Source organism: Ochotona princeps, chromosome 6, assembly GCF_030435755.1.
Source record: "Ochotona princeps isolate mOchPri1 chromosome 6, mOchPri1.hap1, whole genome shotgun sequence".
Lineage (NCBI taxonomy): Eukaryota > Metazoa > Chordata > Mammalia > Lagomorpha > Ochotonidae > Ochotona > Ochotona princeps.
The window spans coordinates 67,727,103-67,753,074 of record NC_080837.1 but is presented as its reverse complement, the minus strand read 5'-3'; the positions used below and the strand labels follow the sequence as shown (position 1 = coordinate 67,753,074).

The window sequence follows — 25,972 nt, the reverse complement described above, 5'->3', positions numbered from 1 at the left end:
TTCTGGAATCATGAAGCAGTAATAATCTGCTGAAGAGATGACTGCATACTCTAAGGTATAGACTGAAAAACACTCCAGTGCTTTTTTTTTTTTTTTTTTTTTTTAAGATACTGGTCTTTCTGGCTTACCGAGAAGTAAAATTACAGTGCAATATGCATCTCTACTTCTGAATAAAAGATGGACTCCCAATGAAACTGTTAAACATATCTTAACAATAGGATACTGGACTTTCTGCCATTGTCTATACCTGCAATGCCATAATACATTTAAATAGCAGAAGGATGGATTTGTGATTGTTGTTGAAGGATTATACTATTGTAACATAGTATATGGAACATAGGAATAGTGGAGGGGAGAGGATAAATGGGGAGCGTGGAAGGGGAAATCCCTGAACCTACGGAATTGTATCATGAAAAATAAAAATAAAAAAGATACTGGTCTTCATGATATCAGGAATTCATTTTTTAGTGAGCTTTAGATCTATAATTATTTTGAATTTAAATTTATAATTTATTGTTTCATAGCTGTTTTTAAAAGGTATGAATTCAGTACCCATACTGTTTCTTTTTGATTTCTGTATAAGACATCAAAGTACTACAGATTCCAATACTACAGACATGAGTTGCCCTTTTAATGGAAATAAGGAAAAGGAAGCAGAAGACATTGGGAGTGTTTCTCAATGCACAGAAGGCAAGCGGGCTGGCTGTGCTCTGTTTCTGCAGGCAGTGTTGGCCCCCCAGGGCCCAGCTTTCTGTCATTCACAGAAGACAAGGTCCACCCAGGAACCCCAGTTCTCACACTTTCTAATTTCCAGCTTCTCATCAGTGGGTAAGTGAACTAGCAGCCATACGTCAAAGAGAAAATGACACTTCTATAATCAGATTATTTTTTAAAAATCACTATAAAACACAGTCTTTAGAATTCAAACCTTTCAGTTTTCCGTCAAAGTTTGGATTGGTAGCCACTTTTAAGCCAGGATGAGGTAGCAGGAAACAGGAAATGTTGGTGAAACAGGAATGGATGTGTTTTCGAACATTCTGTAGTTCTTCATGCTGATTCCCTGAGACCTGCAGTACATCGTGGTGGAATTGAAACTACTTTCAGAAAAAACCAGAGGAATACCGTGGCTTCTTATATTTGTAATGTGTGACTACTGCTCCTACAGTGATCAGAACTATATGATGGGGCTGCTAGTGACACAAGACCGTCTGGGATGCATTTGCTCAAAGAGCTACATCTAAGTATAGCAGACACACATCGTTACTATAGTTGTTGAACTTTATGATAACTCAACATTAATTCACATTAGTGGGGTTTTATCTGAATGAGTAATTACAAATTCAAACAATAATTCAAAGCATTCGAATGGATCAGTTTATCAACCTCCTGTTGCCTGGTAGCTATGCATGTAGATCCTAGAAAGGCATCTGAATAGCTTTAACCTGAAATGAACTGCTTTCCACTGCCTTTTACCAAATGTTTTTGACAGTTTGTAGTATTCAAAAGTAGAAATATAAAAATATAAGCCCAGAGGTCCTGATTTTTAGGGAATTTTTTAAAATTTTGGTGTTACCCCTCATTTCTCATACAGGCATTTTTTTTGTGTGTGTGGTCTACTCAGTGTAAACAATCCATGCAATATTAAACTATCATGACATAGAAAGCAGAGGCATTCTAATTTTAAAGCCAACTGGTAGCAGAATGTTCTAAGTCTGACTTCAGTGATTTCAAAATTACATGTCTGCTAAATCAACTTTTAAACCTTTCCTAAAACATAAATCTAAATATTTGATTTAGAACTGAATTTCCTGAAGTAAAGATTTTGTCTTTAGGGATAAATATTTTATAGATGTCTATAAAATAATACTTTATCTGCAATTGCTACTGTTAGTAATCAAAATAATAATTAGTTATCTGTCAACTTTGTTCATAAAGGTGCTATGAGGGTCAAATGAGATTATGGCTACCAAATATTCAACAAATTATTGCCTCCCCCAAATTCTATGGTGAAATTTCATATATTTAAAAGTATCTTAACACACCTTGAGGCGTTTTTCTAAAAATTTGGCTCCTCCATCAGCTCCATATGAAAATTCGTATGGGAAACTCCAGTCTCGAACAAGAAATATCAGACTCTAAAGATAAAGAAAAGAAAGTATTGACAAGGAGGCTTTCAAGTATTGCATCTGCTTTCTCTATAACCCATCATGTCACTGTCATCTGGAGCCACCCCTCCCCTGGGAGACCATGCTGTGTGTTCCCATTCAGCGTGAACAGAAAGTTGCCTGCAGACTAACAAGGTGGATACACACCCACTGAGAGGCGAGAGGCAGGGATGGCCCTGAAACAGCCTGAATGAGGCTGGGTAACTGCTGTGAGATTTCTGCGTAGAGTACGTCTCTGTGAGTATTTTGTTTTGCTTGCTATAGCAGAAGGTAGGATGTAGGCACAAAAAGCAGTTTCAACTTTTCTTTTTAAAATAAACTTTAAAGTTTTTATAAAAACGACAAATATACATGGTGATAAGAAAACATTCAACCTATGTGGCGAAGTCTGGAAAAGAATTTTTAAAATGCACCACACATTTCAGCTCAGAGATGCAACCACGTCTTTCTAGGTATGTACATATCGGAGGAAGGCTGGAGAGAGGAAACAAGGAAAACAAAATATTATTTGAAAGATCTCCCATTCAAGATTTACCTCCAGATGCCTGCCAACTCCTGAAGGCAGGGGCAGGGGACTCCATCCAGATCATCCAAAAGGGACCTGAGCACTGCAGCCAGCGTGTGCTGCCTCCAAGGGCACACGTTAGCACAAGTGGAATAGACAGATGTGGGATGCAGGTGTCCCGAGTGGCATTTTAATTACTAAGCCAAACGCCTCCCCCCACAATAAAATTACAAAAAAAATAGTTTTACATGTTTCACTTTAAGTAAAAGGTACTAACATATAATTGAAATCCACTGACTAAAAGGAAATTCAGATCTTTACAAAGATGTCGAATTTCAAGCAAATGTTCACCCTAAGTTCCAATGGAATCTTAGAAATTAAAAAAAAGACTTTGGAAAACACTGAGCTTGGAGTCAGGTATTTACTTTTGAAATCTTCTGAGATTACATATATATATATATATATATATATATATATATATACACACACATATATATACACATATATACATATATATATATGTATGTGTATATACATAATGTATCACACAAATCTATAACTTAAAGGATTTTCACAATCTCAACATAGTCTATTGTTACTTTTCATTATTTTTTTAAGGTTTATTTATATTTTTATTGGAAAGTCAAATTTACAGAAAAGATCCTTTGTCCACTGGTTCTCTCCCCAAGTGGCCCCAGTGGCCGGGGCTAAGCTGACCAGAAGCCAGGAGCCAGGAACCTTCTTCAGGTCTCCCATGCAGGTGCAGGGTCTGAAGGCCTTGGGCCATCCTCCACTGCTTTCCCAGGCCACAAGCAGGGAGCTGGATGGAAAATGGAGCAGCTGGGACAGGAACCCACGCCCATATGGGATCCCAGATCATGCAAGGTGAGGATTTTACCCACTAGGCTACTGCGCTGGTCCCTTCGTTAAGCTTTGCTTAAGGATTACCACTCTTCTGACTTCTGCCAGGATACTTCAGTTTTGGCTTTTTTTCATTGAATATTCTATGTGATATTTACCATATTATTGCATAGTTGCATTTCATTTGTAATTAGCCTTGCATAACATTCTGTGAGTACTAATTCATCCTACCTCAGGTGTACATTTCAGTATTTCCAGTTTGTAACTTACATGATTATGACTGCTATGGGCATTTTGCGTGTCTTCTGGTTAACATATGTACACATTTATTTTGGATTTCACTTACATGCAGAATTAATGGGTAGTAAGGTAAACATATGTTGATTATGTCAGTTTTTCCAAGTGTTGGGCCAAATTATAACTTCATTAGCAATGCTAGAGGGTTCCTAAGACTACACATCCTTCCAAACATTTGGGAATTTCTTTTTATTTACATCCATCCTGGTAGTTGTGGTTTAGTAGCTAATAATTGTAAATCCCTAATGATGAGTAAAATTAAGTTATTATGTGTGCATTACCCATGTTTCATTCCCTTTTATGCAGTGCCTAACTAGGGCTACTGCAAATGTTTTGAGTGGTAGTCTTATTGGTTTTGAGTCATATATTTTTAATGTATATTTTACCTTCAACTCCTTGCCATGACAAAATTAACATTCTCAGAGTTCCTCTTACCACTCTTCCTATCTGTTGTTATTATTTTAACTTTGAAATCACACCAGTAGCACTTTGAGTATAAATGTTTAAAAATACAATGAAAGAGCCCAGTGCGGTAGCCTAGCAGCTGAAGTCCTCACTTTGAACAGGCTGGGATCCCATATGGGTGCCGGTTCTAATCCTGGTAGCCCTGCTTCCCATCCAACTCCCTGCCTGTGGCCTGGGGAAGCAGTCAAGGACGGCCCAAAGCCTTGGGACCCTGCATCTGCGTGGGAGACCAGGAAGAGGCTCCATATCTGGCTTCTGATTGGCTCAGCTCTGGCCATTGTGGCCGCTTGGGGAGTGAACCAAAGTACGGAAGATCTTCCTCTCTCTCTCCCCTCCTCTCTGTATATATCACTTTCCAATAAAAATAAATCTTTAAAAAAAATACAATGAAAAATAAAAGATATCCCAGAAATGGGGAAATTATAAGAGAATTTATATGTTATTGCTATGTGTGTGCTCCCATATTGTATAATTCTTCCATTACAACATTTATCACACTAGAACCTGATGGACTTCAGACAGTTGTAAGGAATGAAATCCCATTCCAACAGACAAATAAAGATGCAGAGAATTTATTATTGGTTCTGTAACTGGAATGATCAGTGATATATCTGATTTCTGTGGGATTCAGAATATTTAAATGATATCAAGGATTTCTCTGATCCTTTTCATATCAGGGCCAGCAAGACCACTGAAATCCAGACTTACTCCTGTTAGTTGAGCAACACCAATGCATGTGAGGTTTTCATGATAACTACATCAGCAAATTTCTCCTGGATCATGTGCCCAGTACTGAGTCATGCCCTATTGTCACAGTGAGGGGCTAGTGGAAACTGCCTTACCTGTGTGTAAGGGTTTGTGGCATCACTCTACCCAAACTGAAGAGAATGGATGTCTCAAAGAAAAAAGGAATTTTGTTGCAAGAAAAAGGGAAGAATTGAGAAGTAGATATTCTCACACACACATACACACGCAAAAAGTTCACCAAATACCCACTGTACTACTACAGTAATTTGGCTAATTATAGGTCATAAGGCTCCTAAAGGCAAAAATGTATTGCAATCTTGCTCATTATAATATCTTTAGGACAGTGCATAGCACAGGAGCAATGCTTAGCAGAATTGATGAATAAATTATTTCGTAATTTTTAGTTATCAATTTTATAGGTCAAGATAAAACTCTGCTCTTAAATACTCTAGGTTGCATGGTTTTAGTGTTGTCTCTAACTAGATTCAGTGTATCAAAAATCCTTTTCCTCCATTTATAAACTTTCATTTTGAAAAAATTAAAAGTTGGCTTAGTTTTTGTCACACAGTTTTCAACAACTAGGATTTACTACCTTTCCTGAGTACTCAATTTTCTTGAGAAAATCTTGTGCAACTCTCACAGTTAACGGAATAATTGGCTATATATGATATTATTGGATTAACACTTTCTTTCAAAACTCTGTCATAACCATTCATCTGTTCTTTCTTCACTGGTTGTTATTATGAAAAGGTCTGTATTGATTTTTTTTTGTCCTTAAAAGTTCAGTAATGTTATTAAATATATTTGCTGAAATTTGTCAGTTTTTCCAGGGTTCTTAGTATGAAGACTTACATTTTAAGAAAAGTTTCTTCTATCAGTTCTTTACTCTTCCTCTACTGTATTTGTTCAATTATCCTTTTCAGGAATTCGCATTATGCCCTTGTGGTATATAAGAAGGTGGAAATTTACATTTTGCAGGCATTGAAGCAACTATAATCTGAGGGTTGGAGGAGACATTTATAAGAAAATGAAACTAGATAATTAAGCTTAAAATGAAGCATAAAAACCACAAATGACAAATTCCAGAAAACTGAAAAATTTGACAAATACAAAAATAAAACCCAGAAAAACACTAACTTTTTTTTATAAGACTTTTTTTTTTCAAAAGATATTTCAAGTCCATTTCCTATTCCAGGCCTAGAATAATTCCTCTAAGCAGCAGTGGCTTCTTTTAGTGGGAAATGGTATTTTAAGATTATAATTCTGAGGGTGATATTGAGTTGATAATTGTTTCTAGGTATTTTCACCGGGCAAAGCTAGAATATTTTATATCTATGTGCATAGGTACAATAAAATATTTCACTAATTAATACTGATACTTCCAGTTCAAATGAAGGCTACAGCATTTCACCAAACTTCTGGGTGTGTATCTGTATCCACTTGCCCAAGAATCCTTAGACATAGGGGATGACTGGATTGTGATACCCCATAATTACTATTTTTAATGCTAAAACACATACACCACAATACCAGTATTACTACTACTAAGAATATATAATAGAAGCATTAAAATTTGATTTTAAAATATGATCATCCCCTGTTTCTGCACCATCTTTGCTTTCCTGAAGCTCATACTTGAGCAGAAATGGAAGCCATGGAAACAGTATTCATTGCATTCTTCCATTTTGATGACAACTAGGGCTTTTATACTTTAAAGTCAGTTCGGTTGAATATTAAATTCCTGGATCATGTCTTGCCTTTAAGAGACACCTGGTGTGTGATTTTGATATTTCTTGTTTATCTCCCTCCTCCTGATGTTTGGGCTTTATCTTTTCTATTTTTTTTCTTTTTGTAGATTCTCATGGAAAGAGGAGATATTTTTGTGGGAAGGACAATTAGAAATATCCATAGCAACTATCTTTGTATAGTTCATTTATTTTAAATAGGTGCCCATTTTGGTCCAACTATAATAATTTGCATTTGGAACATTTCTACCTGAAACATGCATCTTGAAAACAGAAGTGACCCAAGAAACAATGTGTAACAGAGAAGTTCATGAACCAGGATGAATGAAACCAAGTATGTGTACTTGGCTCTACTTTGCATTTTTCTGGGGAAGTTTCAGTCTCATTTCCTAGTCTTTTTTCACTGGGCATTTTCCCAGTTCAAAATAATGAGAACCATGTGTAAAAAATAAGCAAATATACTTGTTTTTTATATTAATCATGAAATCAATGTAAATGTTCAAACTCACAGATTTCCTGATGTTTATACCATGATGCACTGGCACCTTACTCTGAAGACAACAGAAAAAAGATTGTTGGTTTTTTTTGATCAAAAAAAGATTGTTGGGTTATTGCCCTAGCCCCTACTTCCTAGAGGAATCCAAGGCACCTTCCTTAACAATACACGTCTGGCTACCATGTGTGTTAAAGATCTAGATAGATCTGTTAATATCAACGCCTTGACTTCCTCCAACAAGAATTTCTGCTTCCTATATGTATTGCACTATATTCCTGTTTGTACTAGTAATGCTAAATGAACATCTAGAAAAACATAAAATAATTGTGGTCATGATGATGAACTTTTGAAATGTCAAAATGAATAATATAATTACGAGCAAATTTGAGATAAAATATCAAATGTTCATTAGTTAGGCCTCAAAACAAAATGCTGACCAAGCACTGTGACTCACTGTCCTCCACTACTCTCCTCTGCCTTTCAGCTCAGCTGCACCTTCACTGCCCCCTTTCCCTTCAGTTCCTGCGTACCTCCTCTTAGCCTCCCAAACAAGTTGCTCTTTCCTCAGGGGCTTTCATAGCAAAGGAACAGTCACACTCCACAAATCCACTTCAAATCATAACATAGAAGAAGCTGAACTTAAACCCCGGTCTAGAGCTGAGTTTTGAGGAATTTGCAGCAGGTCTCAGGGTTGTTTTTAATATTTACTGTCATAATTCATCTGTTCTGTCAACTAGTTCACTTGTCAGAACCAAGTGCGGGGAAAAATTGGTTAAGATCAATAGCAAAGGGGACGGTGAACTAAACAAAGATAGTTGCTATGGACACATATTTCTAAAGATTTATTTTATTTTTATTGGAAAGTCAGATATAGAGAGGAGGAGAGACAGGGAGGAAGATTTTCTGCCCACTGGTTCACTCTCCAAACGGCTACAATGGCCAAAGCTGAGACAATCTGAAGGCAGGAGTATGGAGCCTCTTCTGGGTCTTCCATGCAGGTGCAGGGTCCCAAGGCTTTGGGCCGTCCTCAATTGCTTTCCCAGACTACAAGTAGGGAGCTGGATGGGAAGTGGGTGTGCTGGTATTAGAACCAGTGCCCATATGGGATCCTGGCATGTGCAAGACAAGGACTTTAGGCACTACGCTACCACGCCAGGCCCTGGATATTTTTAATTGTCCTTCCCAAAGCAGATAAAGCCTATGCTGCCAGCCATATGGACACAGGTTCTAGTCCCAACTACTTCACTTCCCCATCCATCTTCCTGCTAATGGGCCTGGGAAAGCAGTGGAAGATGGTCCAAATCCTTGAGATCCTGCTCCCACATGAGACACCCAGAGGAAGCTCCTGGTTCTTGGTTTCAGACAAGCCCAGCTCTGGCCATTGAAGCTATTTGGTATAGCTTCTACCAGTGAATGGAAAGATCTCTTTATATCATTTTTTTGTTTGTTTGTTTTGTTTTTTTTGTGTGTGTGTTTTTTTTTTGTCTCTGTAAACTTTGTATTTCAAATAAATAAGTCTTAAAATCAATAGGATAGCTTAGTGGCTAAAGTCTTCTCCTTGCTTGCACTGAGATCCCATATGGGCACTGGTTTATGTCCCGGCCATTCCACTTCTCATCCAGCTCCCTGCTTGTGGCCTAGGAAAGCAGTAGAGGGAAGAAGCTCCTGGCTTCTGGCTTCAGAGCAACTTAGTTCCAGCCATTGTGGCCACCTGGGGAGTGAATTAGTATATGGAAGATCTTTCTTTCTGTTTTTCCTGCTCTGATAAATGTGACTTTCCAAATAATAATAATAATAATAATAACAACAACAACAACAACAAATCTTTTTAAAAAATCAATAGTATAAGAAAACCTAGTAGAGTTTTTAAACAGATCAGTTATTTATATGGGGGGAAAAACCTTTAAAAATATAAGGATTTTAGAGATACAAAAATAGAAAAAAACACCACAGAAGATAATTTCAGAAGACTTTCTCTTCTGTTTGGACTAAGATGCAAATTTGTAAACCATATAGAGATGAATCAGTTGCAAACTTTCAAAACTGACATTAAGCTGTTTTCAAACAATATTTTAGATACCTTAATAACCAAAATACAGGAAGTCAAAATACAGTTATGGAAGGAAAATACATATGGGGTAAAGACATAAAATGTAGAAAGAAGAAAAAAATATGAATGAGAAACTGTCAATTTAGAAAAATAACATATGGCTTGCACAGTCAAGAAAATAGTACTCAAATATGTAGCCCTCCACCTAAAAAAAACCCTACATTGTTTGAGAATCAGAAGCCTGTAGAAAGATACAGCTGAAAATAGTGCCATTGGAAAACCCACCTGATGAATCAGTGTCCCATATGGGCTAAGTATTCCTATAATATATATCTTTGAAAAAGAAACTGAAGAATTTCTTTTAGCGAAACTCTCCAAGGACAGAGGCAGAAAGATGACAAAAAAATCTCTAAGAGGTCTAACCCTTCCAAATTATAAATCTTGATTTTTATTCATAATATTAGGCCATGGCAGATAATAGCAACTTCAAGGACTCCTGGTCTTTTATGGTCACTACTCCATCAGGTAGCCAAGGCGTATCCTCCTTCCCTCAGAGCAAGCTGCAACTTGGTCAGACAACTAAAAGCAGTCTCGACATGCCCTATGACCCCCTTGGCAGCTGACAGTAGTACAATCACCACTGATAACCTAAAACAAGGCTTCTTGGTTAGTCTTATCTAATGAAATGTATCATTTCCTTCATTTTGTGTTACCACCCAGCAGTGTAATATTTCCAACTCTTAAAGTTACTGCCACTACCCATTGAAAGAGAACTTTTTGACTGTGATTCCATAATTCAAGAAAAGGTTAAGCTAGTGCAAGTGTTTTTGGAGACTCTCACACCAATTTATGACAATGTTGTTTGTATATAAATTTTATCTTTAAAATATAGAGACAATACTAGGATGCTATAAAATAGCAACACCAGACTGTGGTGAATCCACCTTTTCCAATTTTGAGCCCAATGAGTTTGCTTATATAAGAACTATACGTATATAATATGAAATATTTATAGAACACCATTAGTGAATACAAACGAGCTGTATAAAAAAGGCATGGTAGTAGGAGCTCCAGATGACAACAGTGCACTCCCAAGCTGCTGCTCTGAAGACACTCATAATGTAATTAGTGAAATGAACTATTCCCATTAAAATAGGATCACAAAATATAGCTTAAAAGTACATGGGAATAATGGGGGAAGAGAGACACTGAAAGATGGTGGTTAAGTATATGGGCTTCAAGCCTGTGGCCCAGGTCAAATAAGCTGTGCTCGGCATCTTAGAGATCTATATGATCATGAATTACTTTTCTAACTGTGCTAGAACACAGTGTTTCTTTACTGAACTAAAATTAGAGAAAGAACAAAGGAGGAGTGATAACATTACTTATTTTACAGAACTATGATGAAGATCCACTTGAATAATGTAAGAAACACAATTAGCACAGCACCTGGCATAACACCAGTGCTGAATACATTTTTATTGTTATGTAGTGCTTGGGGACATTTCTTTCCACACATTTCATGGGTCTAAGTGTGGAAACTGGGAGAGTCCTGGTCTACAGCCCTGAGCTAATGTTATGTAACAAGAAGAGTACTGATTTTCAGACGCACAACTCACAGCTCTCCTAAAGTGTTCTCTGGATGGCATCTGGAATACTGGAGTTCGCTTCTTCAGAGCATTCTCCCTTTTCCTAACGTCTCTCCTTACTTCTCCTTTCATTTTTAATCCAAGCTGGCAGGCAACACCCTCTCATTTTCTCAGTGAGGTCATGCATTTCTCTGGTATTACTTGACAGTTAAAATCATCACAGATATTTGATCAAGGACGTTTTTGTTTCAAAGTAGCTTAAATCACCATGAAAGAATTCTGCAAATTAACATTCTTTTTTTTTTAAAGATTTATTTTATTTTTATTACAAAGTCAGGTATACTGAGAGGAGGAGAGATAGAGAGGAAGTGGAGCTGCCGGGATTCGAACCAGCAGCCATATGGGATCAAGGCGAGGACCTTAGCCACTAGGCCACGCTGCCAAGCCCGCAAATTAACATTCTTAACTCATGGAAATAAAGGGTCCTTCAATACAATTAAGTAAACTTGAGCAAAGTAATTCTTTATTGTCCATATCGCACCCAACTTGAATGAGAAACTGAGAAATGGGTTTATCCTAACATGACAGCTTATTATTCAAGCTTTCCTACTATCACTCCTGCAGTCTTAAATTTACCCTTAGCTGTGGGTGATCACCCCTGGCTCTGTCTGCTTAGCCCATGTGGGAGACCTAGGTACTCAGGGCACCGTGTCCCTGGGGGAACCCCTGACAGTAGTCTTGGCTAACCAAGACCTCTAACTGGCCTGTTTACTGGGCATATTGCAAAAGCAGTGGGACACATCCCAGTCTTTCTTCTCTGTCCTTGGACGAGCTGTGCTAAGGACTTCCCTGATAAGCAACTCTAAGAAGTCAAATGAAACCCATATTCTGCTTGCCAGCCACATGTGATGAATTTGACTGAGGCATAGCTTTTAACCTGGGTGCTAGCTTTTGTGTCCAGAGTCAAAGCTCACCTGCCTGTTGCGTGAGGAATGTGACCTGTGACTTGGTTGGAAGGTCCAGAGACATAGGCATGCTTACCAGCCACTTACAGTGTCATTGTTGGGTGCGAGTGCTGTCAGGACTACCCTTCTACATTCCCCATTTTCTAAAACCATTTAAGCCTTTAAGTTCCCCCAATAAACAGACATTCCTCACCAGCTTGTCTCTGGTGGTTCTTATGGCAGAAAAACACTGCTGTCTCACCCTCTGTGACCTCGGGGCCTGCTGGCAGGTATACACCCCAAGACTTAACACTAGCATGGACTCGTTGCTCACAAATAATTCCAACTCCACCTCAAAGAATGACAACAAAGGGTTTACTTTGTTCTCACAGAGAGGACTGAATTCTTTTTTAAGGTTCATGGCGTTGCTTGGCTTTTAAGTCTGTTACAATGGTGCAGGGAAATGGCACTGGAAAGAAAAAGCTGAAATTCACTAAATGCAGAAAGTGAAGGACTTAACATTGAAATGGTGAAAAAAAAAAGAGAGAGAAGAAATGTCACCATTCCTAAATTACATGTTTTACAAGGAAATGAGCCCTCTCAGAAGAGAAATTGAGTTTGTGCAGGAAAAAATTTGAGGGGTTATGTTCATTTCTCTACTAAAGGCATACCTGAGTTTACTAACCCTTGTCCACAGAAGCATATATGGAAATGGCACCCGTTCTCTACCAGAGCCTTCTGTGTCCAGAGGCAAGGACCGTTCTCAGCGGTGTGTGCAGAGGGTGATCTGGAGATTTGCACGTTCCCAGGCCCCAACCCGGGTCTTCAGACTCAGTAAAACTGGTTTGACTCAGAAATTGTTTGTTGTTTGTTTTCAAACCCATCTCAGAGTTAGCCAAGAGGCCTAAATTCTACCAGCACTCTCTACCTGCCTCAGGGCTCAGGGCCCCAGTGATGCCTGGGAGATGTTGGATATATCTGAAAACTGTGTTTACTATTCAAGTTTACTGTAGATTAAACAGGCTTCTGTAGGCTTGCCTTCTATAAACATACACACTCTGCACAAATGACACTGAGATAGGTCCTGGCATCTAAAACACTGACTCAAGGGCCTCTTGAGAATATAATTTTTTGGCAAATTGAAGAGTGATTTCATTTCTCTGTAATCTAAATAAATATTTAGTGGGCATAAAATGGTTAAGTAGTAAACTCCTGAGCTGGTGCGATCCAACACACTGAGTGGTACCATACAGGAGCTTCTAAGAGTTCACATTCTCTGTAACGGGGGATCTGTTTTCAACTCAGTTCCAAGAACAAGCTTGCAGTTATTACCGACAGTGTGAAAGCCCTTTGCCCCCAACCCCCACCCCAGCCCTGGCAGAACAGAGAGGATGTGAGTGACAAGCAAACAGGGAAAACCAAGAGTCACAGAGGTGGCAGGTGAGTCCCTCCTGGGAGCAAGTCAACTGCAGCCAACCGCTGAACAGACAGCAAGAAGGGCAAGACAACCTTGCTTGGTGCTGATTAACAGTATGTATGCAAATCAACCCCGAATATTGTGTGAGAGTATGGAAAACGCCCATAGTTAGTAAAAAGGGTCCTACGACCAAAGCGTGTGACCATCCCAATGCATGGCAACATGGGGCCAGGTGCAGCTTACACAAGTCTAAATAGCATCTGTAGCAGACCCCAAACGGACACAAAGTCTCCCACCACATCTGACAAGATACTTTCACCGGGTTCTTTGAACAAATTACAGAGTATTAACTAAAGTCCTTATAAATCCAGCATGATTATTATCCACAACCATGTTTAAATTCAGGAAAAATATTGTTTTTCTCAGCTAAATCTTCTCAATTCTAAACACACACACACACATACACAAAAAAAAATCTCATGTAAAGAATTTAATTCTAAAGAAACAGTTACGTTAGTAAAGTAAGGTACTGCTGGAATTTTAAAAAAATTTATTTACTTAATTATTTGAAAGGGAGACTGACCAACGGAGATTTTTTTATACACTGGTTTGCTTACCAAATGGCTGTTACAGCCAGGTCTGGGCCAGGCAGTTGCCAGGAGCCTAGAAATCCATTCAGGTCTCCCACATGAGTGGTTATGTCTCAAGCACTGGGACTATCATCACTGCCTTCCCAGACACATTAGCAGGAAGCTGGATACAAAGTAGAGTGGCCAGGTTTCAAACAGATACAGGTATCCCAAGTGTCAGTTTAACCCTGTGCCACACTGCCCCTTCCTTACCCACTAAAGGATTACAGGTAGGATCCAGGGGTGGGCAGTTGGTCAGCTGGATAAGCCTGCAGCCCACACTGGAGTAGCTGGATTTGATATCTGCCAGCGCTGATGGCTCAAGCAATTGAGTTGCTGGATTGGGGTCCAAGCTCCCAGCTGCACCTCTGCCTTGCCTTATCTAGTGCAGACATGGCAGGGGCTGAAGCAGTAGATGGTCACCAGTTGTGTCTGTCTCTCAAATATAATAGGAAAAAAAAAAGATTTAAGTACTTACAGTAGGCAAAAAAAAAAAAAAAAAAGGAGAAATAATGTGCGTCAGAGATTCTGTCTCTTAATATAGATTATGGAGATAAATCTAAAGGTTCATGAAAAATACAATTTTAAAAGTTTACTTTTGTGTGGAAAAATTAAGTCCATGCATAAAATGATTTTCAAAAGTTCTTGGAAAATATACAGTGTGCCAAAAGTGACTTTCAAATTTTACATCAAAATTAACTTACATCTTAATTTTTTATTTTTCTATGAACTTTTAAAACTATCCTCATACTTCTTGGGTGTGCTACATGATTTAGAAGTGGCTTGTAAGGACTCACAAGGAACAGGGAAATTTTAAGGAATTTTTCAAATCAGCTGGCTTTGTGCTGATAGCTTAAAATTGACCATGGTAAAAGTGTTCACAACACAGAAATTAGCAAGTGCTACCAATCAGGGCTAGCTTCACTCTCCTCCCCAACAGCTGTAAACATTCACCCCCACACTTTTTTTCCTGGTTTCAAAGCAAGATTTATTTGAAGAAAAGAGAGAAGTGACTCTCACCCCAATGGCGGGAGGAGGCTCCAAGGCAGGGAAAGACTCCAAACCTCCCGCCATAGTGGCAGGAAGAAAGGAAAAAGCAGAGTTAATGGTTGAGATGGTGTCTTTTAAAACTTTACTTCACTTAGTCACACTTGTTTAAATTTGCATTTCCAATTCACTGAATTCACTTAGCTTTTCACTCCCTCTTTGGAGACTTTCTGTTTTCATACTTCATAAGAGGTTGAGAGTCAAATTAATCTATCACTTCAGCTATTCATTTCATTGGCTAATTGCCTTCACAGTTGCTGTTACAAATTTTGTTTACTACATGCCATTTTACTTCAGACTTAAAAATTTCTCCATTATAAATTGGCTTTAGTATCCATTTTTTTAAAATTTCAAATTCTCCACAACTCTCTCAGGCAGTTTTACAATTACCCTACAATTTATGCAAATGAATAGATATTTTCTTAGATGAAGAGAACAAAAGTGGTGACCAGCTGAAAAAGAACCCTCAATTAAAATTTCTTTTAAAAGACATTGTATTTTGGCATTATCTGTACTTTTTCTAACATAAAGATGAAATATTCTACTGACACCTTAAATGTGATTCCCAGATTTAAATATATTTGTATTTTATCTTTGAATTTTTTGATGTGCAGCATTTTGTTTTGAATTTGGTTGTTTTAATCTCAAAATGATTATCTGGCTTTGGATGCCACTCTGACCATTTCCTTTCAGATGGTTAGATTTACACAAATCAAACTTTTTGGGAGTCACTGTTGACACACTCACCAAAATTCTGCATTTTCTTTTCACTGACATCTCGAACTGCAAATAGTTTAGTAACAAGCAGCAATCTCTTGAAATTTTTCCTGTAATTTTCAGCTCACTGGTATTTTCTACCAAAGCCTGTAGCTATCTACCTGAATATCTATCATCTATCTTCCCATCATCTATTTTGTCAGCACTGGTTGGACTCTGGGTTTTAGTGCACCTGACCAAGTATACAGAGCAGTGACACCTGCTGGGAAGACCTAAAGTTCTTTCCAGGACATACTTGGAAATAATTCCTCAATCTATGTAAGCTAATGGTCCAGGGAAGAAAAAAATCGAGAGTAGCCTGATGTTTTACACAACGTTTCAACTATTAGCCTAAGAAATTATTTTTGAAAACACAATCAAGTCTAGTATATATTGTAAAAAACTTAGACGATTGCAAGCCAGAATTGGTTATATTCTACTCTGCTTCCTTCCGCATGCTCACCTCCCCAGACCTCAGGGGAGAGTCTAATTCTTCATTCACAGTATACCACTATCTCTCCTTGTCAAGATCCCTTTATTGCTTTAATCAATCAGATTTTCCACAGATTACCACTCCTCTTTCTTGACTGTGAACTCCCTCACACCTATTCCATTATTTTGTGTATGTAGAGCATTTTTAAAAATCATAAAAGTCTCAGTATTGATCTAAGGCTTCTGCTTAATTTGATATGTTGTTGTCGGGCCCGGCGGCGTGGCCTAGCAGCTAAAGTTCTCGCCTTGAACGCCCCGGGATCCCATATGGGCGCTGGTTCTAATCCCGGCAGCTCCACTTCCCATCCAGCTCCCTGCTTGTGGCCTGGGAAAGCAGTCGAGGATGGCCCAGTGCACTGGGACACTGCACCCGCGTGGGAGACCTGGAGGAGGTTCCTGGTTCCCGGCTTCGGATCGGCGCGCACCGGCCCGTTGTGGCTCACTTGGGGGGGTGAATCATCGGACGGAAGATCTTCCTGTCTCTCCTCCTCTCTCTGTATATCTGACTTTGTAATAAAAATAAATCTTAAAAAAAATAATAAAAATAAAAAAATAAAAAGATATGTTGTTGTCTGTCTATACTTTTGATTGCTTGTGTTTGGATGCTGCAAAGGGTTCCAGAGTATGCTGTGCATTATATTTTACGTATATAACTTTCTAGTGAGTGACATTCAAGTTGCTTCCAACTTCCTGGTACAACTCAATGTTATAATCAGTGTCTTCACATATTTTGCTTGCTCTGATGTACATTTTCACTAACATTTTGGTATTCCCAATAACACAAATCTTCTTACCTGTCACCTGTATTATTCCTGTTCTGCTTTTGCCAAATCTAGTGCATACGAAATGGTATTTTATTGTTGGTTTAATTTGATCTGATTATCAAGGAAACTTGAAGCCTGTTCTAAAGTGTATTAGCCATTCAGGTTTTCTTCTGTGACTTGTCTATCAATATCCTTTGCCTATTTTTGGAATAATGGGTCCCATGTTGCACTTATCTACAGAAGCATATATTTTATACAATAACATTTTGCTGGCCTCTGACACTGTCAGTGGCTTCTACAAATATATTCATAATCATTATAAAGTCCTTTAATGAATAGAAATATTTGATCCTGATGTAGTAATACCCATCAATTTGATACCATGTAGTTAATTTTTGAGGAGTCTTATAAGTAAATGTTACTTCACCCTCAGTTAGAAAAGCATTCTCCAGCATTTATTTCAATCAGCTTTACAGCATTCATGTTCATATTTAGTTCTCTGATCCTGTGAAACTTACTTCTGTATACATTATTGGAGGAATCCAGCTTTTCTCTAAATGGCGAACTACTTTTTACAAAACCAGCTATTAATCCATCCATTTCCACTAGTTTGTGATGCTATCTCTACTGAATATCAGGCTCCTATATGTACAGGGGTATATTTAAACTGTAGTTCTGAATCTTAATAACTAACTAACTAAATAAATAAATAAATAAAGGGAGGGGTGACATTGTGGCATAGCAGTTACAGCCACCCTCTGCAATGCTGGCATCTTCTATGGACATGGGTTCCAGACACATTGCTCCCTTTAGTTCAGCTCCCTGCTAATGCACTTGGGCAGACACATTGTTCCACTTCAATTCAGGAGTATTATTGGTAAGAGTTCTTCATATATGCTGATCACCGACTCATTTTTACAGGAAAGGCGATTTAACCAACTAAGTTATAGGGCCCACATACTCATTTTTTTTTTTAAGATTTATTCATTTTATTACAGCCAGATATACACAGAGGAGGAGAGACAGAGAGGATGATCTTCCATCCGATGATTCACTCCCCAAGTGAGCTGCAACAACGGGCCGATACGCGCCGAACCGAAGCCGGGAACCTGGAACTTCTTCCAGGTCTCCCATGCGGGTGCAGGGTCCCAATGCTTTGGGCCGTCCTCAACTGCTTTCCCAGGCCACAAGCAGGGAGCTGGATGGGAAGTGGAACTGCCGGGATTAGAACCAGCGCCCATATGGGATCCCGGGGCTTTCAAGGCGAGGACTTTAGCCACTAGGCCACGCTGCCGCCGGGCCCCACATACTCACTTTTAAAATGGAAGACAAGGGCCACAACTGTGGCACAGTAAGTTAAGCCATTGCCTATACCTCTTATGAGTGCCAGTTTGAGTCCTGGCTGTTCCCTACTAACGTGCCTAGAAAAGCAAAAGATGGCCTGGATGCTTGGGCCCTGCCCTCCACATGAGAGATCTGGATGGAAATTTGGGCTCCTGGCATTGGTCTGGACAAACCTCAGGCCAATGCAGCCATCTGCAAGAAAACCAGTGTATGGAAGATATTTTTGTAACTCTGCCATTAAAAAAAAAAAAAAAAAAGGAACCAAGTTACTTGAGGTCATCTTTGCTGCCTCCCATTGCCTGCATTTAAAGAAACTTGGAATCAGAACCCAGAATCAGGTATTGAATTCAGGTACTCTGACACCTCAGCTGCTGGGCTTACATTTCACCTCCACATTAACATTTAAGTAAATTGTCCTGAGATCCCAGAATGAGATCAGATAGAATCAGTTTAAAAATAGGCGGGGGAGGGGTGCAATAACAACAGTGTGTGGCTTAGGAATGATCTATTATGCATAGCAACAGGTAACTAATACAGCTCATTTTAAATTGCTTGCCATCACTGGCCATTGATTTTAGTTCGCTTTTTGTTAGCTGTTTAACTTCCGTGAATGCTCCCACTGTCCTTAGGGCATGACCCATCTTCATCTTGGTTAGTGATATGCATCTGTGGGGAGGAGTCAAACTCTGGAGCTGAGCTGCTGCTTCCTTTGATCGACTTAGCCTGAAAGAATCATGCCTCAGGTGGACAGTCTTGGTGCTGAACTCCATATCTCCTCTGGGTCTTGTTGGCAGCAGCAGTTTCGCTTAGTGATAATAGCTTTGTTCTTAGTGTTGTGTACTAGGATGAGTCGGAGCAGAAGGGAGTTTGAAAGGGTCAGACACTGGTCAATCCAAGCTCAGGTGTTTCCCTGAGCTACTCTGAAGCCCCCAGGAAGGGCCAAGCTAGATGCTGGTTTGCTATTCAGTGCCACTGGAACAGATTAATACTTAAGAAATGACAGAAAACCTCTAAAAACTCTGTCCCCCAATATCCTCCCTGGCATAAAGTCAAGTTCTATTCTGGCTTGCAGCTATCTTGCACTGTCCCCAGAGTCTCACTGGCTTGTTTTTACCTTTTATGTTTGACAAATTCATCAACTGTCTTCTGCTTTCTGTGTTATCACTTGAGTTGAGTTGGAGAAAGAAAAGCTGATATTTTTGCAGGAACCAGAAAGTGTAGGTTATCTTATCTATCTGTCCATTTCTACATCTTCCTTGTAACAAACAGTACTAAACTGGTATTTTAAAAACGCTTCTTCAATTAAATAAAATAGGAAAGAAACATGACCTTAAGTGACTCACACACCTGGCTGAGTCTTCAGGAAAATCTACTAGGAATTCACTCACCTGAAATGGTTTCAGGAACGTTTCCTCCATTGCCAGTCGTCCATATTCAGTGAAAAGCTACAAGAAAAAGAACACACATGAACACATACAGAGGACTTTAGGATTTGTGTTTCTTCTGTAACTAAATTACTAAGATTATAATAATAATAATTTTCAGAAAATAAGTATAAGACAGGTAAAGCACAGCCACAGGAATTAGAGACATAAAAATTAGCAGCATAAAGTACATTTTTTTAAAACTGCATTTTAAAACTAACATCTTGGGCCTGGCATGGTAGCCTACTAGCTAAAGTCCTTGCTTTGCACATGCCAGGATACCATATGGGCACAAGTTCTAATCCTGGCAGCCCTGCTTCCCATCCAGCTCCCTGCTTGTAGCCTGGGAAAGCAGTCAAAGACAGTCCAAAACTTTGGGACCCTGCACCCACTGGGAAACTCAGAAGAGGCTCTGGGCGTCTGGCTTCTGATAGGCACAGCTCTGGCAGTTGTGACCACTTGGGGAGTGAATCACCAGATGGAAGATCTTTCTCTCTGTCTCTCCTCCTCTCTCTATACATGACTTTCCAATAAAAATAAATATTTTTTAAAAAAACAAACACCTTTTATATCTAGATTGCAGGACTTCTTTTTCATGGAGAAGGAAACTTTCAAAGCAGAACTTGGGTAGACTGGACTAGACAGCCAGAAACTACACAAGGTACACTTACAGAAGTTGTTGCCTGAGTAAAGTTAATGGCATAGGAGCCTGGATTATTACAAAAGTAATAAGCTCAAAAAGTGAAGAATCAACTATCGTAACCTTTCCTTTTTTTATGGCTCCCAACTGAACTCATAAGGCACCATAAAATGAGGTTTTGTGTTGCCAAAAATGTAAGATTTGGGAGAACAGAGAAGTGAAGAGCTGACTGAGTGGACTGCTGAAGAGTGTTCTCCAGACAGGCTGACTGGCCTTCTCCACAGGAAATGCCACTCGATACACAAGATTAGCAAGCCACTGAGGCTCCTGAGAGCTGGGAAGAATGCTGACCCACAGCTTTGCATCCCAGGTCCCTGGAGAGCAGCTCTCCCAGCACTGCAGAGCCTTTCCTGCAAGTGGTCTAGTTCTCCAGAAAGCAAGGATTACTGAGCCCCATGATTAGAGGAAAGGCCCAGAATGCCATGGCTGAAGAAAGTGACAGGCCCAGAAATCAGATGCTCCTCCTAGAATTAATTACCAGCATAATATCATTTCACCATTGCTTCCGGGGAAGGGCTGGGCACTGTCATTTACAGGAATGTGAGCTCATTTCAAAATTACTTCAAGGAAAGATCTGTTACTCAATATCAGATTCAAAATCAGTTCTGTTTTGGACTCCTGAACTAGGATTGAACAGCGCCATGTCATAATATCTGAAAAACGTGAAGTTCTAATACATGATTAAACTGTCTTGTTCTCAAATACATCTAACAATGGATCAGTTATTGGCTATCTGTCAGAAATGATGGTAAGTGTGATGTATGTAAACATTGCTAGAGATGTATTGGGACACAATGCTCAAAGTAAACTCCATGTGATTTTTTTAAAGAGTTATTTATTTTTATTACAAAGTCAGATTTAAAGAGGAGAGACATAGAGAAAGATCTTCCATCCATTGATTCACTCCCCAAGTGGCCGCAACGGCCCGTGCTTTGCCGACCCGAAGCCGGGAACCAGGAACCTCTTCCGGGTCTCCCACGCGGGTGCAGGGTCCCAAAGCCTTGGGCCATCCTCGACTGCTTCCCTAGGCCACAAGCAGGGAGCTGGATGGGAAGTGGAGCTGCTGGGATTAGAACCGGCACCATATGGTATCCTGGTGTTCAAGGCGAGGACTTCAGCCATTAGGCCACGCCTCCGGGCCCTCCATGTGATTTTGTTAATGTCACAGATTACCCTGCTTTATTTAACACTTTGCGATGTGCTAAATTTACACAGTTTGGGCCTGGTGCGATGGTGTAGTGGTTAAAGTCCTCGTCTTGCACGCACCGGGATCCCGTATGGGCACCAGTTCTAATCCCAGCAGCCCTGCTTCCCATCCAGCTTCCTGCTTGTGGCCTGGGAAAGCAGTTGAGGACGGCCAAAGGCTTTGGCACCCTGCACCCACGTGGGAGACCCAGAAGAGGTTCTAGGCTTTGGATTGGCTTAGCTCCAACCGCTGCAGCCACTTGGGGAGTGAAACATCCCACGGAAGATCTTCCTCTCCGTCTCTCCTCTCTGTATATCCGCCTTTCCAATAAAAATAAAATAAAATAAAATAAAAATTACACAGTTTGACTCATGGCTCTGACTGCCATGATAAAAATGACTATTTTAAGCAAAATTTTCTATAAAAAATTGAGAAGGAAAACTATCAGAGAAATGATAGGTTTTGCTGAGAGAAGAAAGTATTACTGAGATTTGAGCCATCTTTAGAATATAACCCATCTAGATTTGTGACTTGTTTATGAAGGACTATACTATTGTATGGGGGAAATCAGTGTAGGGGAGGGGATTCAAGGAAGTGGAAGGGGAAATCCCAGAGCCTGTGGAATTGTATTATAAGCTAAAAGAAAAGAAAGGAAAAAAGAAAAGAAAAGAAAAGAAAAGAAAAGAACAGAAAAGAAAAGACAAGACAAGACAAGACTATAACCTATCTTTGACTAATGTGAGAATCCAGTGCTGCCTGGGGAGTAGACAGGCTGCTGAGTCCAGCTAAGTGACCCAAGTTTTATTACTACTCCACCACTAATTACTCATATAACTTGGACAATTTATTTCTTTCTGCTTCATTCCCCTTATCTATAAATTATAAGGGATAACATTAGGTGCCACTGAGATCTCTTTCAGATCTAAAATAGAATCTAAGTTGTCATTGGGCAGTCGCTCATGGTTCTTAAGCAGTTAAAGAATAAACAAATTTGACAGAGAATGGATATCACACTAAATGATCAAGCAACAGACCTTAAAACATCAACTTCACAAGTTGGATAATTCTAAAATCAAACATTTGTTTTCTAATTTCTCAGATATTTTCATGCATATGTAGCTGACAGCAAGAAGCTTTAAAGAGGAATTTTAAAATTTAATCATAAAGAACATAACTATGTAGGACCAGAACGAAAAACCTGGAAGAAAGAAAAGCCCTGTTTGGTCATGTTACTAAATCATTCCTTCAAGTTCTGCTATGCATGTTCAAGAAATTACCAGATACACTGGGAAAAAAAACTATGGATCTTGTTACCTGGAGGTGTTGCAGATCATCCTCCTGGACATTTTGAGATAGGTTATACACCTTGAATGAGATGTAATCAAAATTAGAAAGTAAGTGACACCATTCCAAGCATTGTCTTTTTTCCTAATTATCAACTATCTTAAAACTGAACTCTAACATTCCGCTTTCAATGATTTAAGACACGAGGGAGGAGTACAAAAACTTTAGAGACAGTAAAGAATGTGATCATAACATTGTTCCAGAAACATAACAGTGCCACGTTTTGCTGTTGGAATAATCAAATTACCTTTAAAAATAATAATCCATAGAATAATCATTCTTTCAGGCAATTCTGAACAGTCCACATGGAAATAGGTTGGCTTATTCACAATTGTTTATTTATTTCTACATAAAGATTTATAACAAGGAAGTTAGGTTCATAATATCATGTTTACAATTGTAATTCATATATATGAATGCTTCACAGATAACAGTATTAAGATGACTATTTTTTAGGTGAAATAAATATAGGCAACTTTAAAGAAAAATTAAAGATGCCTAATGTTCACATACCCACAGCACACTCTGGGTGCTTATTTAAATAACAGATCATTTCCCAGATAATAATAAAAACATCACTACTAAGGACTTAACAGAGTCCTTAGTTTCTAAAGTGTCCAAATCAAATATAAATTATAATTAATCAAATTTTAAAAGCCAAAGGCAAAGTCAATCTCATTTTAATTGGCTTGTTGCTTTAATTTACTTGTTGATTATGAAGAACTTATTTATTAGGTCCCATTTTAAAAGCTGAGGAAGCTTTCAAGAGCATCAGTCATAAGTTATAACTGACTTTTTACATTCAGCCTAACCTTCCTCTTTTCTGTTTACCCCCTCCTGGTTGTCCCACCACATGGAATGCGCTTGTTGCCATCATTCTCAATTTCATATGATATCAGCCTTCACTGTCTTCATTCTAACTACTTTGTATTTCAAACCATTTTAAATGCCAGTACTTTTTTTTTATTGGTTTGCTGTTTCTTGGTCATTTTCTTCCTGCTCTAAAAATGGCCTTAGGACTTTTATGCTATGTGTTCAGTGGCTTCTCCAAGGATGTGAGGAATAATTTAGAACAACGACAATAACCTTTTAAACAATATTTTTCAAAAAAAAAGAAAGAAATCAGGGAAGGAAGATAAAAAACATTTTCTACATAGACCTTCACTTTTATAAATGTACATTAAGGTGCTTTAAAAAGATACAAGCACACCTAAATGTTTTTATATTTGGAAACATTTCCACTACATGAAAAGTGAAGTTTTACATTTATAAATATTGTTTTGCTAAACAGAGGAGGTTGTCCAACTACATGCATATATGATTTGATATTTGTTATATAAACAGTATGACTAAAATAATGTGACATTTTCTGATTAAAGCAATTCTAAAATTAATGACTAATCAGAATACAGCAACAAAAACATTTTTATTCTTCTAGAAATCACAAGGTACAATAATTAAGGCAAGTAACATTCATGGCTGACCATTTCTTTTCTCAAGCAGATATAAGCATATATACTGGTAGTTTTTCACTACATAAACCTCCATCAAAATGGACTGATTGTATCTCATACCTGTATCGAGCTGATCATTGTGCTAAGGGCAAATACCGTGGCGGAATCTCTCAAAGTCGACTGACTGTCAAAGGTTCCCTGAGTATCCATCAATAACACCGCAACCTGTGGGCAGGTAGAATATGTGACTGATATGTTACAGATCATCTTGGCTTGGTTACTACAACATTAACATAAGAAATAAAGCAAACTTCTATCAGTTAATACACAATAAGCAATTTCTAACACATGCCACAAATGCCACAAAAGACAGCATTAAGAAGCCACTGATTACTACAATGATTTATTTTCATCACCAACCCAGAATAAAAGAAATTAGCAATGAATAATAATAGAACTCCAACAGTAATGGAACAAAGTATAAACATCAGCTTCCAGATCCGCTACTCTGTTGTCCTTTGGCTTTTTTCCACCCCGGTCACCAGAAAGATAAGCAACATTCAGCCAATATGATGCTACCATTCCTGCCCTCTTAAAAGTTCATGTGTTGGGCCCGGCGGCGTGGCCTAGCGGCTAAAGTCCTTGCCTTGAAAGCCCCGGGATCCCATATGGGCGCCGGTTCTGGTCCCGGCAGCTCCACTTCTCATCCAGCTCCCTGCTTGTGGCCTGGGAAAGCAGTTGAGGACGGCCCAAAGCATTGGGACCCTGCACCCGCATGGGAGACCCGGAAGAGGTTCCAGGTTCCCGGCTTCGGATTGGCGCGTACCGGCCCGTTGTGGCTCACTTGGGGAGTGAATCATCGGATGGAAGATCTTCCTCTCTGTCTCTCCTCCTCTGTGTATATCTGGCTGTAATAAAATGAATAAATCTTTTTAAAAAAAAAGTTCATGTCAAACAGCAAAAGGCAGTTTTTCCAAAGAGCACCCTCAGAGCTTCTAAAGAGTGGTGGCTGCTGAAAATAAAAGTCAATTTTACTAAAGAAGTTCAACTCATACCTTTTTGCCATCAAGTTTATTGATAAGGAAAATTTCACTCCATATCTGGATTCCTGTGGTTTCTCGCTCAGATCCACCTCTCCATGAAAAGCCAGTCAGTGGTTCATTGTAATCTCCAACCCAGTCAACTGATTCCTATAAATTAATAAAGTCTAGGATATGGAAGTATATACATGGGTATACAATTTTTCTTTCATCCATTTCATTTCTTCCCTAATTTTAGTCAAAAAGAAACAACATATGTACAGTTACTGCATTGATATAATAACCTTATTTATTCAAAACATGAGTACAGAGGAATAACTACCAGCCACACTTTACCCTAGGTTCTGGGGATACAAAGATAAAAAGGCAGGAGTAAGCTCACAACCTGACAGACACACTAACCAATCATTATGATGTAGTATATGCCCAAATGGAATTGTACACAAAGGAAAAATGGAAGTATTAGGAAAAAGGAATGATTTGACATATAATGGACATCACACTTTGGGTA

At 38.9% G+C, this 25,972-nt stretch overlaps 1 protein-coding gene across 5 annotated transcripts in view; it reads right to left on the bottom strand.

The window, feature by feature from the left end:
- ATL1 (atlastin GTPase 1) overlaps positions 1 to 25,972 on the bottom strand; it is a 76,725-nt gene that overhangs the window by 10,311 nt on the left and 40,442 nt on the right. For all 5 annotated transcript variants that reach the window (XM_058666407.1, XM_058666403.1, XM_058666405.1 and 2 more), the window contains 6 exons: positions 25,477 to 25,611; positions 24,542 to 24,646; positions 22,938 to 22,988; positions 19,702 to 19,758; positions 2,043 to 2,135; positions 929 to 1,067 (listed from right to left, as the gene is read on the bottom strand). In XM_058666407.1, coding sequence (XP_058522390.1) covers positions 929 to 1,067; positions 2,043 to 2,135; positions 19,702 to 19,758; positions 22,938 to 22,988; positions 24,542 to 24,646; positions 25,477 to 25,611 — 580 coding nt within the window. The remainder of the gene's footprint in view (positions 1 to 928; positions 1,068 to 2,042; positions 2,136 to 19,701; positions 19,759 to 22,937; positions 22,989 to 24,541; positions 24,647 to 25,476; positions 25,612 to 25,972) is intronic.